The sequence below is a fragment of the Sphaerodactylus townsendi genome, linkage group LG10 (assembly GCF_021028975.2).
Source record: "Sphaerodactylus townsendi isolate TG3544 linkage group LG10, MPM_Stown_v2.3, whole genome shotgun sequence".
In the NCBI taxonomy this organism is placed as follows: domain Eukaryota; kingdom Metazoa; phylum Chordata; class Lepidosauria; order Squamata; family Sphaerodactylidae; genus Sphaerodactylus; species Sphaerodactylus townsendi.
Window position 1 is genome coordinate 99,853 of NC_059434.1, and position 18,803 is coordinate 118,655.

The 18,803-nt window shown below is 47.6% G+C and overlaps 1 protein-coding gene across 1 annotated transcript in view; it reads right to left on the minus strand.

The window, feature by feature from the left end:
• ROPN1L (rhophilin associated tail protein 1 like) overlaps positions 1–18,803 on the minus strand; it is a 52,443-nt gene that overhangs the window by 15,244 nt on the left and 18,396 nt on the right. The window contains exon 5 of the mRNA XM_048509214.1: positions 10,363–10,538. Within this exon, the coding sequence (XP_048365171.1) occupies positions 10,363–10,538 (176 nt within the window). The remainder of the gene's footprint in view (positions 1–10,362; positions 10,539–18,803) is intronic.

Below are 18,803 nucleotides of genomic sequence, written 5' to 3' on the forward strand. Positions count from 1 at the left end.
ATGTGGGACAGCCGAATGCTCCGTTGCATTGGTCTGATGCTTGCCAGGCAGCGTTTGACTCTTTGAAAATCGCCTTTACATCGGAGCCAATCTTACATCATCCCGATCCCTCCTGACCCTTTGTAGTCCATGTAGATGAATCAGATAAGGCACTTGGTGCAGCTCTTTTGCAGCAGGATGCTTCTGGTCAATTGCATCCCTGTGCTTATCTTTCCAAAAAGTTTTCTCACCCTGAACTGAACTGTCGGTGACAAAGAGACTTGTGCTATTAAGACAGCTTTGACAGTCTGGAGGCATTTTTTGGAAGGGGCAGAGCATCCTTTCCAGGTCTGGACTGATCACAAGAATTTGGCGTTTCTTTGTAAACCTGGCCATTTGACCGACAAGAAGATTCAGTGGGTGGATTTTTTCAATCGCTTTAGTTTCACAGTGCATTTCTTCTCAGGCAAATCAAACAAACTGGCTGATGCCCTTTCCCGCCTTCCTGAGGGGGCGGACTCTGCCATATCGGTCTCAGCATCCCAGACTATTCTGTCCCCTGTCCATTTGGGACGAGTCATGACGTGGGTGCAGTCACACTCACAGGATAAGCCTGCCCCTCAGCCTCCCTCCCCTTTGCTTGCCATGTTTTTGGAGGTGGGAACAAAGGCAGTTCCTGCGGAGAAGGGTGGTGACTCTTTGCTTCTGAAGGATGGACTCTGGTGTAAGGGTGATCTATTGTATGTTCCACCCTCCCTTCTCTCTGATGTCATCCGTCTGAGCCATGATTCTAAGGCGGCTGGTCATTTTGGCCAATCTTGGCAAGGGCCAGGTCTTCACCAAGCTTGACTTGAGGGAAGCATATTACTGTGTTCGTATAGCTGAAGGCAATGATCATTTAACTGCTTTTAACACCCGCTATGGCCAATAAGAATATGTAGTTATGCCATTCGGGTTGTCCAGAGCCCCCGGAGTGTTCCAGAGTTTAATTAATGGAGTTCTGGATGATCTACTATAAAGGAGTAATTGTGTATTTGGACAATGTGTTAATCTATACTGAAGATGAAGCGTCTCATGTAGCATTGGTCCAGGAAGTTTAGCAGAGACTACTGGCTAATTCCTTGTTTGTTAAATTGTCTAAATGTGACTTTCATCAGACCCATCTGGATTTTTTGGGTTATTGGGTCTCTACGGAGGGATTGGAAATGGATCCTGCTAAGGTATCGGATGTGGTGAACTGGCCCCCTCCTTGCACCCGGAAGCAAATTCAATCCTTTTTAGGCTTTGCTAATTTTTACCAAGATTTTATTCCCAACTTTGCTGAACTGGCTTTGCCAATTACTGATCTGTTGCAGACCAAGGGTAAAGGTTCGGCTGCTACCCGCCCCAACGCACCTTTGAATTGGCCTCCTGCTTGTCAGAAGGCTTTTGATGCTGTCAAAGCTGCTTTTACAACTGAGCCTATTCTACGACACCAATCCAGCCATTTGTAGTACATGTAGCACAAGGCTCTTGGAGCTGCCCTGTTACAATGGGGTTCTGATGGCCACTTTTACCCATGTGCTTATCTGTTGAAAAAATTTACTGGTCCAGAATTGAATTGCACTGTTGGTGACAAAGGAAACTGCGCTATAAAAACTGCTCTCTGTTTGGCGCCATTTTCTGGAGGGGGCGGAACGTTCTTTTGAGGTTTGGACTGATCATAAAAATCCCTCTGCACTCCTGGTCGGCTCTCCGCCAAGCAGATCCGTTGGGCGGATTTTTTCAATTGCTTTCGCTTTACAGTGCATTTTTCCCCAGGCAACTGAAATAAATTGGCTGATGCTCTTTCCCGCTTGCCCAAAGGGGTGGACTCTGATGTCACTGTAATGGTTCCCTGGACGGTCCTTTCTCCCACCCATGTGGGCAGGGCTGTGACTCGTTCTCAAACAAAGCTCCAATTATCAGCTACCCCACAGCCTCCCTCCTCCCTTTTGTCTGCCTTTGTGACGGCTGGCCTGTCTGCTGTTCCGGCTGAGGAGGGGGGTGGCTCTTTGCTGCTGCAGGATGGACTATGGTGTAAAGGTGACCTGCTCTATGTTCCATCTTCCTTAAGGGCAGAAATCATCCATCTGAGTCATGATTCTAAATCAGCAGGACATTTTGGATTTGTAAAGATGCTGCATCTTGTTCGCAGGCAGTTTTGGTGACGTTCTATGCACCAGGACATTGAACTTTATATCAAAGGCTGCCCTGTATGTGCTATGGCAAAAAGGATTTCAGGAAAACCCTTGGGATTGTTGCACCCGTTAGAATCTCCCAATGGCCCCTGGAAAATGATTGCAATGGGTTTTATTACCGATTTGCCACTAAGCAATGGCAAAACGGTTATTTTGATGGTGGTGGATTTATTCTCTAAGCAGGCTCATTTCATTCCCTGTGCCTCCATCCCGACTGCCCAGAAGCTGACAAAGTTGTTTGTTCAATATATCTATCGGTTGCATTCCATCCCTGATAAGATTGTATCCGACAGGGGGATCCAGTTCATTTCGAAGTTCTGGAAAGCCTTTTTGGGATTACTGAATATTGATCAAGACCTTTCCTCTCCATATCATCCTCAATCAGATGGAGAATCTGAGAGATCTAATCAGACATTGGAACAATACTTACGTTGTTATGTGAACTACCAACAGAATAATTGAGTTGAGTTGCTGCCGTTTGTAGAATATGCCTATAATGATGCAATGCACAGTATCACTGGTAAAACCCCTTTTGAAGTGGTGTCTGGACACTCTGCAAAGCCCCTCTCATTTTTGCCCCAGGGCAAAGCTGTCCCTCCTGAACTCAAAGAATGGATTCAGGCTTTGGCTGATGGTTGGCCGTCTATTCAAAAAGCACTGCAGAAAGCTCAAATTGTTTATAAACGACAGGCTCACAAACATAGGCATGAGCTCCCCTAGCAATTGATGACATGGTGTATCTCTCCACAAAAAAATCTTCATGACATTTACAAGCCCACCAAACTGGGACCTAGATACATTGAACCTTATAAAATTGTTAAAATAATTAATGGAATCACTGCTGAACTTGATTTGCCTAAAGCTTTGCATAAAATTCATCCTGTGTTTCATTGCAGCTTGCTGAAGAAGGCATCCTTGCCAGACCAATGGCATCCAAGAATCTATTTCAATTCCTCCTGTTCTGATTGATGGGGAGGAGCATCATGAGATATCTGCTATTCATGACTCTTGCATCTATCGTAACCGCTTGTAATATTTGGTGTCCTCAAAAGGCTGGCTACCTGGGCATGACAAATGGGTCAATGTTGAAGACATTAAGGCTCCCTGGCTCATTCGAAACTTCCATTGTTCCTGTCCAAGCAAACCCGGGGGAGAGCCCTACAGGGAGCGGAAATGTCAGGATGCTTTATGGATGCTGGGGCTGCTTAGCATTTTGGGTCTTTGGGGGGATGGGACTAGTGTTCGGTTCAGTGTTTAATTTCTTACAGCTGTAACCACCAGGTGCTGGCCAAGGTCAGCTCCAACAGACTTTTGCTCTTATCTAACTGCCTGCATATTTTACTGTCTGTTCACATGGGGGGGCGTTCATTCATTTCTTATTACTGCTGTTTGTGCGCGGAAAAGTCAATTTTGGCTTTTCCAAGCTGTCCTCTGGATGTATGAATAAACCTCTGTTCTCTACAAGGTGTTGTTTCAATCATTGAGGATCTGACAGTGAGAGGGATGATGACCACATTGTGACTTGCCTGCCTGGTGCAAAGGTTGCGGATGTCACACTTTGTCTATATAGGCTGTTAGACAGTGCTGGGATGGAATCAGCAGTTGTGGTCCACATTGGCACCAACAACATTGGGAAATATAGCCGGGAGGTTCTGGAGGCTAAATTTAGGCTGCTAGGTAATAGGTTGAACTCCAGGACACCCAAGGTGGCATTCTCAGAAATGCTACCTGTTCCATGCGCAGGGCGAGCTAGCTAAGTGGAGATATAGAGTCGCAATGCGTGGATGAGAGGGTGGTGTAAGGCAGAGGGTTTCAGATTTGTTAGGAACTGGGGAACCTTTTGGGACAAGGCAGGTCTGTACAAAAACCTTAACTAAAGAGGAACCAGGCTGCTGGCACTCAACATTAAAAAGGTGGCAGAACATTTTTTAAATTGATCCCTGGGGGAAAGTCAACAGGAGCTGAGGTGACTTCGGTTTGGAATACAGTATCTATCAGGATGCTGACAGAGAGGGAGGTTTTTCTAAATCAACCACATACAAGCATGGAACATAGCAATGTGCATATTATTGGTCAGTGGTGGCGAACCTTTGGCACTCCAGATGTTAATGATGACAATTCCCACCAGCCCCTGCCAATTGGCCATGCTGGCAGGGGCTGATGGGAATTGTAGTCCATAACATCTGGAGTGCCAAAGGTTTGCCACCATGGTTATAGGTGATAAGTGTCTACAAAGGACTAGAGGACAATGCACATAAATCTCAGGTTAGGGACAGAGACAGGGTATACAGGTGTGTCTATGCTAATAGTAGAAGCCTTCGATCTAACATGGGGGAGCTGGAGTACAGAGTTTTGAAGGAGGGCATTGATATAGTGGGCATCACAGAGACATGGTGGAATGAGGAGAACCAGTGGGATGCTGTTATCCCAGGGTACAGGCTCTACAGGAAGGATAAAACAGGGCTTATCGGGGGTGGTGTTGCCCTCTACATTACAGAGAAGTGTCACATAAAATAGACAATGCAAGGGGAGCTGATTCCCCTACAGAAGCACTGTAGAGATCAATACAAGGCGTGAAGGATAGTCTAATATTAGGAATATATTATTGTTCCCCTGACCAAAGCACACAAGAGGATTTTGAGATGGAAAAATTAGAGAGGCCAACAAAAGCAAAAACGATGGGGAACAGTGACCACAATGCTGTCAGATTGCTGTCAGATTCCGTATCTCTGCATGCAAACAAATGACAACTACTAATGTAATTACATTCGCCTTCAGAAAGGGAAATTTCTTAAAGATGAGGGGGATAGTGTGCAGGAAGCTGAATGGGAAAATCAAGAGAGTCAAAACTGTTCAAGATGCTTGGAGGTTATTTAAAAACACAGTAATAAAAACTCAGCTGGAATGTGTTCCGCAGGTTAGGAAAGGCAGCGCCCAGTCCAAAAGAAAGCCACCATGGTTAACAAGGGAGGTTGAGGAAATTATCAGAAAAAATATGTCTTTTAGAAAATGGAAGTCCAGCTCAACTGATGAAGAATACCAGAGGGAACACAAATGGTGGCAAAAGAGAAGCAAGTTAGCTGTAAGGGAGGCAAAAAAGGATTATGAGGCTGCGAACATCAAGACCAGCAACAAACAGTTCTTCAAGCACATCAAAAGTAGGAAGCCAGCTAGGGAAGCGGTAGGCCCATTAGATGACGAAGGAACAAAAGGTGTGCTAAAAGATGAGAGGGAGATTGCAGAGAAGCTGAATGAATGCTTTGCATCTGTCTTCACCCAAGAGAAGGTGAGGAAAATTCCTGTGCCTGAACCAAACTTCTTAGGAGGCGATTCCGAGGAACTAGAGAAGCTAGTGGTAGACAAGGAAGAGGTTCTGGCAGCCTTAAACTAAATAAAATAAAAGCTAAACAAATGCAACTTATCCCTGAAATCAGCCTCCATCCCTGAAGACTGGAAGATGGCCAATGTAACACCAATCTTTAAGAAAGGGTCTAGGGGGGACCCAGGAAATTACAGGCCAGTCAGTTTGACATCTCTTTCTGGTAAATTAGTAGAATCTATCATTAAAGATAAAATTATTAAACATGTAGAAAAGCAAGATCTGCTGAGGAAGAGTCAGCATGGCTTTTGTAGAGGCAAGTCCTGTCTTACAAACTTACTAGAGTTCTTTGAGGGTGTAAACAGGCATAAGGAACATTGGACATTGTCTACTTGGATTTCCAAAAGGCTTTTGACAAAGTTCCTCACCAGAGACTACTGAGAAAACTCAGCAATCTAGGAATAAGAGGGGAATTCCTCCTATGGATTAAAAACTGGTTATGAAACAGGAAGCAAAGGGTGAGTATAAATGGGAAGTTTTCACAATGGAGAGATGTAAGGAGTGATGTCCCCCAAGGATCCGTTTTGGGACCAGTGCTGTTTAACCTATTCATAAAGACCTGGAAGTAGGGGTGGGTAGCATGGTGGCCAAGTTTGCAGATGATACCAAATTATGCAGGATGGTGAGAACCGCAAAGGACTGCAAAAAGCTCCAAGCAGACCTTGATAAATTATGTGAGTGGGCTAATGCCGTTCAATGTAGCAAAATGTAAAGTGATGCACATAGGGGCAAAAAATCCAAACTTCATACACACGCTACAGGGGTCAGTGCTATCAGTCACAGACCAGGAAAGGGATTTGGGCATCTTAGTTGATAGTTCCATGGGAATGTCAACTCAATGCATGGCAGCTGTGAAAAAGGCAAACTCTATGCTAGGGATAATAAGGAAAGGAATTGAGAATAAAACTGCAAAAATTGTCATGCCCTTATATAAAGCAGTGGTGCGACCCAGAGGCGTATTTGCCTAGGGACCCATGTCCCCGGGTGCCCCCCCTTTGGTCACAACGGGAGGTGCGTACAAATATTTCAGGTTCATTTGTGTGGTTTTTTTGTTTAGTGTTTTTTCACTTTTTGGCCAGCAGCGGGCATGGCTAGTGACACCACAATATCAGAGTATCATCAGGGGACACTCCTGATGAGACCAGCCAAGGTTTGTGAGGTTTGGTTCAGGGGATCCAAAGCTATGCACCCCCAAAGGAGGTACCCCATCCCCCATTGTTTCCAATGGGAACTAATAGTAGACCCTTTTGAGTGTCCATAACTTTGAACCCCCTGACCCAAACTTCACTAAAACTATGTGGTATCATCAGGATAGTCTCCTAGTGATACCAGCCAGGTTTTGTGAAGTTTGGTTCCGGGAGTCCAAAGCTATGGACCCCCGAAGTGGATGCCCCATCCCGCAACCAATGGGAGCTAATAGTAGATGGGGCTACCCTTTTGAGGGTCCATAATTTTGGACCCCCTGAACCAAACTTCACCAAACCTGAGTGGTATCAGAAGGAGAGGCTCCAGAATATAGCCTGAAATTTTGGTACTGCTAGCTTAAAAATTGCTCCCCTGACAGGCACCTTCAAATTTTCCCCAGATTCTCCCTTTAAATTCACCCCCTTCAGAGTGGATTCAAAGGGAGAATTTGGGCTCCCTAGATTAAAAAACATTGAAAATATTGTTGAAGGCTTTCACGGCTGGATTGAACTGGTTGTTGTGGGTTTTACAGGCTGTGTGGCTGTTGTCTGGTAGAACTTGTTCCTAATGTTTCGCCTGCATCTGTGGCTGGCATCTTCAGAGGTATTATCACAGAGAGAAGTCTGTTATAAGAGAAGTCTGGACAGTTTACAACAGACTTCTCTCTGTGATACACCTCTAAAGATTACAGCCACAGATGCAGGCAAGCCCAGATTCTCCTTTTAAATCTCCTATAAAGGGAGAATCCACCCTGAAACAGCATCACTTTCAATGTTGTTTAGACTAGAGAGCCCAGATTCTCCTTTTAAATCCACCTTACAGGGAGACTCTGGGCTCCCTAGTTTAAACAACATTGAAAATGATGCTGTTTCAGGGTAGATTTCCCACCCACCCCCCAAACAGCATCACTTTCAATTTTTGGTTGTTGTACGTTTTCCCGGCTCTGTGGCTGTGGTCTGGCAGATCTTGTTCCTAACGAGGTTTTTCAGAAGCAGCGGCTTCCAACCACTGCCGTGCGAACGGCAGCGGCTGGAAGGCGCCATCCCCCTCTTTCCCGAACGCCTTCCCTTCCCTCCGACCTTCCGGTGCGTCGTCCAGGTCTGGGGACACGCCCCCCGCCCTGCGACTCCAGAGCTGTCGCGCAGGGCTGGGGGCATGTCCCCTGGCCTGGGCAACGCGCCAGAAGGTCAGAGGGAAGGGAAGGCGTTTGGGCGACAGAGCACAGTCACTTCTCAGTTTCTACCGGGGACCGCTTGTTTAACGGTCCTGGGGTAAAAGCATTGGCGTCAGATACTTGGATGCACCGCCTAAGCGTGGCCATGCGGAAACGCCCTAAGTGAAAGAAGTTGGAGAAACAAATCACAGGAGCAGATAGGATTTTAATATAACTATTCCAGGCCACAGAAACAGAGTCCATCAAAGTTTTGACAAAAATATGCCAACAATGAAGAAAGCTGACAGGAAGAATGGAAGGGAGTGTGAAAGCTATCATAGATTTCCAAAAACCAAACAAACCAGTGGGTTCTAGATCAAGTCTGAACTGTCCCTAGAAGCTAAAATGACTAAACTGAGGCTATCATACTTGGTTGAGGCAGTACAGACAAATCCTGCATAATTTTTTTGTTAGAAGACAAAAATGTTAGGATTACATTAGAGGTTCAAAAATTCTGGCCGAGGTTTTCAGAATTAAAAACCAGAGATTTCAAGCTGTCGTTTCCCTGTTGTAATATTTTGTACCTGCCTATGTAACCTTACCTCTTCTGTTCTTTTAATCTATGGATTTGGTTGTTATTGTTGATCAGATATTGTTTTCTGTTGTATTTATGTTATACAGGTCAATTGACTGCAACAATAAATAAATAAAAATACTTGGTCGCATAATGAGAAGATGAGTCTCACTGGAAAAGTCAATGATGCTAGGAAAAGTAGAATGCAGTAGGAACAGAGAAAGTCACACTATCAGATGGACTGACTCCATAAAGGAAACCATGGCTCTCAGTTTGTAAGGCATGAGCCAGGCCGTTGATGACAGGACATTTTAGAGGGCACTCATGGGTCACCCTGAGTAAGAAGCGACTTGACAGCACATAACCAACACACACATACATGCCACATCACTGTAATATTTTTTCCTACATTGTGGTGATCTGGCTGCTGAGCTGATCCTGCCTTGTTTTAAGCTGTTCTTCAGTTTTATATTTGTGTTCTAAGTTTCAATGAAGAGTAATGTGTTATTTTAATTTTTTGTTTGAAAAACTATTAGTAAGCTACCTTGAATCCCATGTTGGAGAAAGCTATCAGAGGCATGGCTACTGTCTCTCTCTGCCCATTACATGTGGACCAGATATTATAGCATTGCTTTGGGCTATTACAACATTTCCTGATCTTTCAACCATGGTTAATCAGCAAATTTCATCTCTTCCCTTTTCAGTTACATAATTATATATCATTGCATCTGAACTTCTGCTAATCATGTTTATCTTAAAATCGAGTTTGAAACTATGGTTTGTAGTTGCTTTGAAATGCTGGTTAACATTAACCTCTCCTCAATAACATACACTGTTATACCATGATTAATGCTAAAAAGGTAAGAGGGATTTGTGTAGAAGAGAGGAGAAGGAGGAAAGAACTACTGTGGTAGAGAGACTGAAAAACATGTCAACTGTTAAAATGTTTTAAGCTTCAAAAGAGATATACTTAGTGGATCCCCACAAACACTGATACTCCCTCTCTTTAGCTTAGCCACTGTTACATCAAGACAACCACATATTTTAATAATAATTTAATAATACCCCTATTTTTTCTAAGCTGTGTCTGTTTTGATTTGACCACAATCCCAACTCACTAAATGGCACACCATAGCAGTGTGGTAATGGGATATGTGCACAGTGTTCATGAGGACTGAAAGATCAGTCTTCCTTCAAAGCAGCAGCAAAAGCCAGACTTTATTAATCTGCTTGGGAAAACTCACAGGTTCACAAGACACAGTTAAACTGAAAAAAGGGCTACTGTTAGGTCTTGGACCAACGATCAATAAGCAGACTCTGGATACAGGATCAGTAGTCTTTATTGGGTTGGCAGCAAGGACTCAGCTTCAGAAAGCCAGTTCTGGCGATCCTGGCTTTTACAGTCATATTTATTCCCCTTTTGCTCCCTTGGAATCCCCTCTCCCAATTTCCCCGAGAATGTGAGAAAACAAGGTGTGAAAGGCTTTGTTTTAGATGACAAGTATCCCAAGGTCAGGATAGTCTCCTGCTGGGCTGCACCCACGGCCTCTATTACTCCCCCCTCCCATCCAGAGTACCAAGCAGGATCAGCCTACTTATCTACATGTCTAAGTGCAAAGAAACAAATCAAAGAAAGAAAGGTCCATTAACATATGACAGGTGTAGGTACATAGAAGGTTGGTGTGCGAGCTCCCACCCCAGCTGAAACGATACTCCTTCACCTAGGTGTCACTATCAATGCCCCTTTTGTCCAATGCCAGGAGGAGGCAGGCACCACTCCTGACAGCTACATAGGAAAATCCAAGTGTAATGAAAGAAGAATGATCCCATGGAGGCCTACACTACAGCAGACACACATCCAGTCCATACTTACACTTGTTCCTTAAGAGCAGAGAGAAAAGATTCTGCTTCTCCTTCTGGTATTTCTTTATCCATGCCAGCCAGGTAAGAGTAGAGAAATGCAAAGGTGTCATAGGGAATGCGTGCTGCTCCACCCTCTGGATCATCTGAAAGAATTTCACAGGCCTGCTTCATAGAACTCACTATGGACTAAAATGCAAAACAAGAAAAGAAAAATTATACAATAGTGCTTATTCTTCACAATCATATGCAACTTAAGACAGCTCCCTGCTTAGAGCGATCTCTGAGGTACCTTAGTGACAGGAACAGCCAAAAAAAATGGAAAAAGCGTAGTGCTACTGAGTAACGACTTTACCAACATGCAACAGGGACAACAAAGTCCACAGTCTGCTGCTGGCTTCTTCCAGTTTTGAGCTCTTAACGAGTAACGCAGGCAGGACCCAAAGGGAGCAGGATCCATGTATTGACAGGCTAAACAAGGGTCCAATCCCCCAACCTCCTTTCCTCGTTCCCAGCAACTCAGCCTCCTGTACCCCAGCCCAGCAGCATGGCTGTTCACCAGGGTGTGCCTGCCTCCATGGACTGTCATGCATAAGGGAAATTGGGGTGTGAGGTATGGGCCAGGAGAGCTGCCAGGGGAGGGGGCTCAAGTTTTCACCTCTGCAATGGGCTCCCATTTGCCAGTTACAACCTCGAACGGTGTGCTGTGTTGCGGGAGGCAGACCTCCACCATGCTGACTGAAGTGGGTAACCACATAATTCTTGAACTCATTCCCTTGAGCTCAGCTTTGAGAGGCACTTAGAACATCAGAGCCTTGACATGGACCGCACACAGTGGCAGAGGGAAGTGGCGCGTCTCCGGCCACCAGCAGCTGGTCATGCTCCAGCGGCTCACCTCCCACAGCAACCACACCAGGACCCAGCGGTGTGTCATTCTGTCCTTACTCAACCTTCGCATGACCAGCAAATGGGAGTTCCCCCACCGGGACTCCTGGGTCGCGGTTTTACTTGCCTACATATTCTGGCTCATTTCGATGGGACCGCGTCTAAGTTGCCTTACTTTATTCTACAACTTGACCCTCATATGAAGGAATATTTATTTATTTATTTATTTTTATGTTTTCAATTTATATACTGCCCGATCCCCGAAGGGCTCCGGGCGGTGAACAACATTATCTAAATATCAACAGGAGCAATCATACAAATATAAATACATAGGCTCCATCCCATAAAATACTTAATACTCATAAAAACAACGACCATAATACATAATAAACAGAAGGCGACCAATCCCAATTTAAAACCTACCTCCATGAAGGGGGGGGGGCGTGGGACTCCTCATATGAGGAGGTCCTGATGTAACTGCCCCAGACACAGAGCAGTGAGGGGGCACCATGATGATATGTATCGGTCGGAGAACGAAAAAGTGAGGGATATCGGGTCGCTGTTGGATGGTGAAGCGGCAGAATGGTTTGTGGAACTGTTTGACACCAATGCGGTGAAACTTAACTCCTTAGCTGATTTCCTTTGAGGTTTGCGCCTGCGTTTTGAAGATCATAATGCCAGCAATAATGCCAAACGAGCTGTTAAAACCCTTCAACAGGGCAATAAACCATTGTTGGATTTTGCTCGCCAGTTCCGTGCCCTATCGAGTAAAATTTCTGACTGGCCTGACCAGATGAAAGCTGGGATGTTTTACGATGCTGTTCACCCAGAAATCCAGCGTTGGGTGGTCATGAACAATGAGCCCCAAATGGTGGTGGAATGGATCGAGGTTGGCAGTGTCATTGCCACCAGACTCAATCTATCTAAAGGATTGGATTCTAAGTCTCAACCAACTAGGCACCCTCCATTCCCGTTTCCACATCCACCACTACAGCTGCAACAGAAACAGTCTCTGAAAGGCAACACCTAGGGCTCTGTCTCTATTGTGGGGAGTCCAGTCATATGGCTGCTTCCTGCCCCAAGAAAGCCCTAGCTGCTGAGGAAATTGAGTTCCCCGAAATCAAAGAGGAGTCCATTGGGATTGGCCTTTCGAAGGCAGTACCTGAATCTATGGAACACCCGAGGGATGCGTTGAGTGAAGGTGGCATTCCCCTTACCCTCCTTACCACGTTATCCGATCCTGCTAACACTCGTATTTTAGCTCGTGCCCTTGTTGACTCTGGGTGTTCACACTGCCTTATGCGCCCGCAAGTGGCAGAGGAGCTCGGATTACAGTTAATTCCCCTGCTCACGCCCATACCGTTCACCCAAATGGATGGTAGCCTGATTCCAATGTACAGTGCATTTTTCCCTGGCAAAACCAACCGTTTAGCAGATGCCCTGTCACGCCTCCCCTTGGGGGCGGAAACTTCATTGCATGCCATTCCATAAACTGTACTTACTCCTTCGCGATTGGGTCTCGCTGTCACCCATGCTCAAACGCGCGCTCAGTCCGAACCTCCAGCAACTCCATTCCTCCCATCCTCCCCGCCTACGGCTCTCCCTGAATATGCCTCGCCTTTGTTGATGATGAGGGGGGACCGTCCCTACAATTACGGGAGGGGGTGTGGCGAAAAAGGGATTGTTTGTACGTATCTCCTGAACTTCGAAAATTGATCATTTTTGCCGGTCATGATGCTAAATCTGCAGGTCATTTTGGTTTTCTAAAAACCTTGCATTTGTTGTGCCACCAGTTTTGGTGGCGGTCTATGCGCAAAGACATTCAGGAGTATGTTAGGGGCTGCCCAGTTTGTGCTGTAACTAAAACAATTCCTGGAAAACCCCATGGGCTTTTGCAACCCATAGCCCCAGGGCATGGGCATGGTCGTCCATGGCAGATTGTTTCCATGGATTTTATCACTGATCTCCCTGAGAGTCAGGGTATCAGGAGGCCTATTAGAATTGGGTATTCACTTATGCTGCTTTCTGTAAAACGGGGTGTGTGGAATGGGTTAAATACATTACTGTCTGCCTTTTGACTGTTTCTTGTATGTGATTTCACTTCCCAGGTGCTGGCCAAGGTTTCACTTCCCAGATGCTGGCCAAGGTTTTAGGCATGCTTTCCCAGGATGGGGTGGGGGGGCAAGCTGTTTTAATTACTGGATTTTGTGTGGGCAAAGTCAGTTCTGGCTTTGTCCAGAGAAGATCCACAATCCTGAATAAACTGCTGTTCTTACACATGAGTTTGTTTCAGTTTTTGGGATTTTGACATTAAGCCAGAACTGCTCATAGGTTGAATTCCATGCTGCTGTGCCTAGCTGGGATTTCGCCTTTTCATTTTGCTACTGTTATCAAGGACTTTTCTTGGAACAATGTTCTCGGGCGGAGAACAGCTAGGGGTGCATCGGTTGCTGCAGACAGCTAGCTAGGGGGTGCATCCTCTTCCTTTGGACTTAATAGGAACATCTGATACTGCCTCTGAACCACCTGAAGGAGACCTTCCACCTGTAGGTGGGGGTGCCTCGGCTGCACGGCTTGAACTGTATAAATCCTTTCATGACTGCCCCATTAGACAGCTCATAAGGAGCGACCGTACGCCGTTGCAGGGGTCTAGGCCAGAGGGACTCGCAGACCCAGGGCTTTGGAAGTGCTTCGTGGGCCACTGCACCCCTCACTGGCAACCTGACATTTGGAGATCATTCTGCAGAAGATATTGCTGCCTTGGAGGCAGAGGCTTGGTGACTCCTGCAGACCTCGGAAGGAGCCTGGCAAGCCGAGAGGGACGATTACTGTCGGGCTCTACACGGAACAGGACACGGAGCAATTATGCACCACCTTGGCTCAAGCAACACCACTGGCAGGAGGGGCTCTGCCAGCTCCACCAGCCCCAGTTCTGATCCCAGTGTCCCCTCTGCTGGTGCCACCTGTGCCAGCCCCTCCAGCTCCAGCTCAACCAGCTCCCGTGCCTCCAGCTCCGCCAGCATCCGTGCCTCCAGCTCAGCCAGTGCCTGTACCTCCACCCGGAGGCTTGCCATCCCACCGGTGCAGCCAGCGCCTTCGCCTGTTCTGCCTCTGATGCCACCACTTCACCCTCCTGAGTGAAGTGCCTTATGGGGCTCCTCCTCCGTTCCTGAACTTTGTGCCTTATGGGGCTCCTCCTCCGTTCCTGCCCCAAGTCCGGCTGGCCATGAGATTTGATGGGACTCAAGAGTTACTTCCCGCCTTTCTGGTCCAGGTGAATACTCATATGCTACAGTACGAGCGCCAGTACCTGACTGACATTCAACGTGTGTATGAGGTGGGATCCATGCTGGATGGTGCTGCTGCCAATTGGTACGTGGGACTGTTTCAACGTGCAGCTGGAGAGCTGCATAACTTCCAAGATTTCATGATGGCCCTGCGACGCCGGTTCAAGAACCCGTTTGTTGGGGAACAGGCCAAGCAAGAATTGATGGAGATGTGGCAAGGCAAGATCCCTTATGTGGAATTCGTGAAAAATTCTGCACCGTGACCAGTAAAATCCCCGATTGGGATGATCCTGTCAAGATATTTGCTTTCAAGAAAGCTTTGCACCCTGATCTGCTGAATTGGGCTTTGGTTCGGGACAGGCCCCATACCCTGATGGAGTGGATCATACTCACCGGAATGGCGGACGCCCGCATGCATGAAGCAGCCACCCTCAGGGTATCATCTAGTCATTCTCCACTTGCGCACCCACGCCATGGAACTCCCGCCAGTACCAAGCCCACTCGCACCACTCCCCCCGCAACACCAACTTTCAGCCGATGAGAATGCCTGTTGTAGGTGGCTCGGCCTCTGCCTGTACTGTGGGGATGAGAGGCACATGGCCGCTACCTGTCTTGCAAAGCGCCCAGCTACCCCGACTACCTCTACACCAGTTGCTAAACCATCCAAGCCATCGATAGGGGTTGCCCACTCAATGATGCCTCACGTAGGAGGATGAACCGCCTACTCCTTGGGACGCTCCCACACCTGAGTGGGTGAATGAGGCTATTGTCATCCCCCTTGTGTTATCTGGCAGACCAGGTTCTCCCAAACTGGTTGTGCAAACTCTAGTCGACGCTGGCTGTTCCCACTGTCTGATCTACCCCCGTCTGGTTGAGGCTCTGAAACTTATGCCCATTCTCCTACGGAAAACTATTATTTTTGATCAAATGGATGGTAGTCCCATGAGCGGAGGCCCCATTACCTCTCATACTCCCAAACTACTGGTAAATTGCGAAGGGCATTGGGAATGCTGCAGTTTTGTGATTGCTGGAATCTCGTAGGTTGCTCTTTCCAGGCCTCGGCTCAGCCGAAGCATGGCTTTTCTCCAACTGAAAGAGCAAGTGGATGAAGCCACTCTGATGGCTCAATGCACAGTGGCTACCGAATGTCTCGAGGTGCACTGAGAGCCCATCGATCCGGGTGGTGGAGAGTCGATGGATCGGGCTCCGCCTGAGAGACACATTACCGCACGCCAACACGTAGATTACAAACCGGTTACACGAATGGTCACCGAAGACAGGGTCCGTTAGCCACAAAACCAGGTGCGCTCCTCACTTGGTCTCCTGCCTGCCAACAATCCTTCCAACGTCTCAAAAAGGCTTTCACCACGGAGCCCATTTTAAAACACCCTGATCCGACCCTGCCTTTCGTGGTGCACATCGATGCCTCCGACAAAGCATTGGGGGCTGCCCTGCTCCAGAAAAATAAAGAAAATAAACTGGTTCCGTGTGCTTACTTATCAAAAAAGTTGTCTGGACCTGAGTTAAACTGGACAGTTGGTGATAAACTGCAGCAATTAAGGAGGCTCTTAGTACTTGGCGGCATTGGTTGGAGGGGGCCGCCCATCCATTCCAGGTTTGGTCGGATCATAAAAACTTGGCAGCCCTGACTACCCCCACTAAAATGTCCGCCAAACAGCTGCGTTGGGCCGATTTCTTTTCCAGGTTTTGTTTTTCTGTCCATTTTTTCCCTGGTAAGAGCAACAAACTAGCAGACGCACTCTCCCGTCTTCCCAAGGGGGTGGAACCGTCCTTACGTGCTATACCACGCACAGTGTTGTCTCCATCACAGCTGGGATTGGCAGTAACCCGATCACAAACGTCCAGCTCAGACCCGCCCCCTTCACTGGTCATCCCTGACATAGTCTCGCCCTTCCTACAGCAACTTCGGGAGGCGGGACGCCAGGCCATCCCTCCAGAGGACACTGATTCCCTACTCACGTTGAAGGGTGGGGTTTGGCGAAGGGGGGAATGTTGGTATGTTCCGCCTCCTCTACGCAAACAAGTGCTGCTTGCTGGTCATGATGCCAAGCAGGCGGGACATTACGGGTTTTTGAAAACACTTCATCTTCTACGGCGTCAATTCTGGTGGCGTGCTATGCGCAAGGGCATTGAGGCATACGTGAAGGGCTGCCCAACTTGTGCGGAGGCTAAGCCCATTACTGGGAAGCCCCATGGGTTATTGCAACCGATACAGCCTGCCTCCTGGCCCTGGCAAATTATTTCCATGGATTTCTTCACTGATCTCTTGGAGAGCCACGGCAATACTGTTTTGTGGGTGGTTGTGGATTTATTTTCCAAACAGGCGCATTTTATTCCGTGCCCCACCATTCCATCTGCGCCCAAACTAGCCAGGTTGTTTCTTCAACATATCTATCGGTTGCACTCCTCTCCTAGTAAGATAATTTCAGACCGCGGCCCCCAGTTCATATCTAAGTTCTGGAAGGCATTTTTGGAACTATTAGGGACCACTCCCGCGGTCACTGCCCCGTACCACATGCAAAGCGATGGTCAGTTGGAACGGACCAACCGTACGTTGGAGCAATATCTGCGTTGTTATACAAACTACTATCAAAACAATTGGTTTGATTTATTGCCCTTTGCTGAATATGCCTACAATAATGCCATTCCCAGCAGCACCAATAAAACACCATTTGAAGTGGTGACAGGGCAATCATTCCTCCATTTCCCCTCCTCAACGATCAACCGCAGCAGCCTCCAGAGTTTAAGGAGTGGATTCAAACCTTGGTGGAGGGATAGAAGTCGGTGACTTCAGCACTCTCCCATGCTCAGGAAGCTCAAAAAATGCAAGCTGACAAGCACCGAGCTGATTTTCCTTTGCAAGTAGGGAAGTGGGTCTATTAGTCCACCAAAAACCTGAGGGATGTACACAAATATTCCAAATTGGAAAAAAGTTCATAGGGCCTTTTCAGATTAAGCAAGTTATTAATAATGTGACTGCTCGCCTTGATTTACCTAACTCGTTAAGCAACATCCATCCTGTGTTTCATTCCAGCTTACTCAAATGGGCTCCAGATTCCGATGTCTGGCGCGGCCCTCCAGAGAAACCCCCACCAGTTATTATTGACGGTCACAAGCACTATGAGATTGATGCTGTCCTGGACTCCCGCTATTCCCGCAATCGTTTGCAATATCTGGTCTCGTGGGTGGGGTACCCTTCTGGAAAAAACCAGTGGATTTATTCTGAAAATATTGCTGCTCCCTCTTTGATTTCTGCATTTCATAAAGCATAAGCCGGGGGGAGGGGGCCTTCTTTGGAGAGGCAGAGTGTAAGGTTGTGATTTAGTTACAGTTGTTGGTTAAGGCCTTGGAGGAGATTCCTCCGGAGCGTTGGGCTGCTTGCCCAGCGCAGGTGTAATCGCTTGCTTAACCTTGTTTTCTGTCTGTGTGAAACTTCTGCTGGGTTGTGGGAATGAGTAATTGTTTATGTTCAGTTCTTGGCGGGAAGAGAGGCCCGTAAAAGCGGCCGCTCGACAAGGGGGGGGGGGTTAGATTCTGCATTGCCTGTAGAGTCGATCATGAAAGCCAGCTCATTAAAGAACTATTAAGGTTACTTTTGGACTGGACCTTGCTGATTCCTTACAGGATAGAACGACTAGCGGGTCCCTCATTGGTGAACCTGATGAGGGGACGGGGCTGGTCCCGGAGAAGGACAAAGAGCCCTGCGACCCAGACTCAGGAGATGAGAAGGATGCCCTCATCCCCGACTGACATGACCCTCCCTTGGGTGCTGCGCAAAGCACCAGCGGTGGGGAGAGCATGGGATTGCCCTACACTTGGGCCCCCTCTTGGCGGCCGTGCTGGGGGGCCAAGGTGACTGGGCGGCATGTGTCTACTTGGCTCATGCAGCCCATAGACCAGGACATTTATTCGGAGTGGGACCCGGCAGCGCAAAGTGAGTGGTCACGGGCCCAGGTCCGGGCAGGGGCGTGGGCCCCTGAGTGGCGCACGGGTGCCTGGTGGCGAGAACGAGATGAAATGCGGCAAGAGATAAACTTCCTATGGTGCAACATGGAGCTCCTCCTTAAGCTCCACGCATGAGGCGGGCAGAGTTGATCAAGCCAGGATCCGCCACAGTTGCCGGCCACAAAGTCACTGGAGTGGCTAAGTGGCTGGTGCCCGCGTCCCCCAACAATGAGCCGCCCAGGCAGCTGGGGCCACTGGGCCCTCCCGGGCCACAACCCCCGTTGAATATCAAATAATGGATATCAAACTTCCAAAT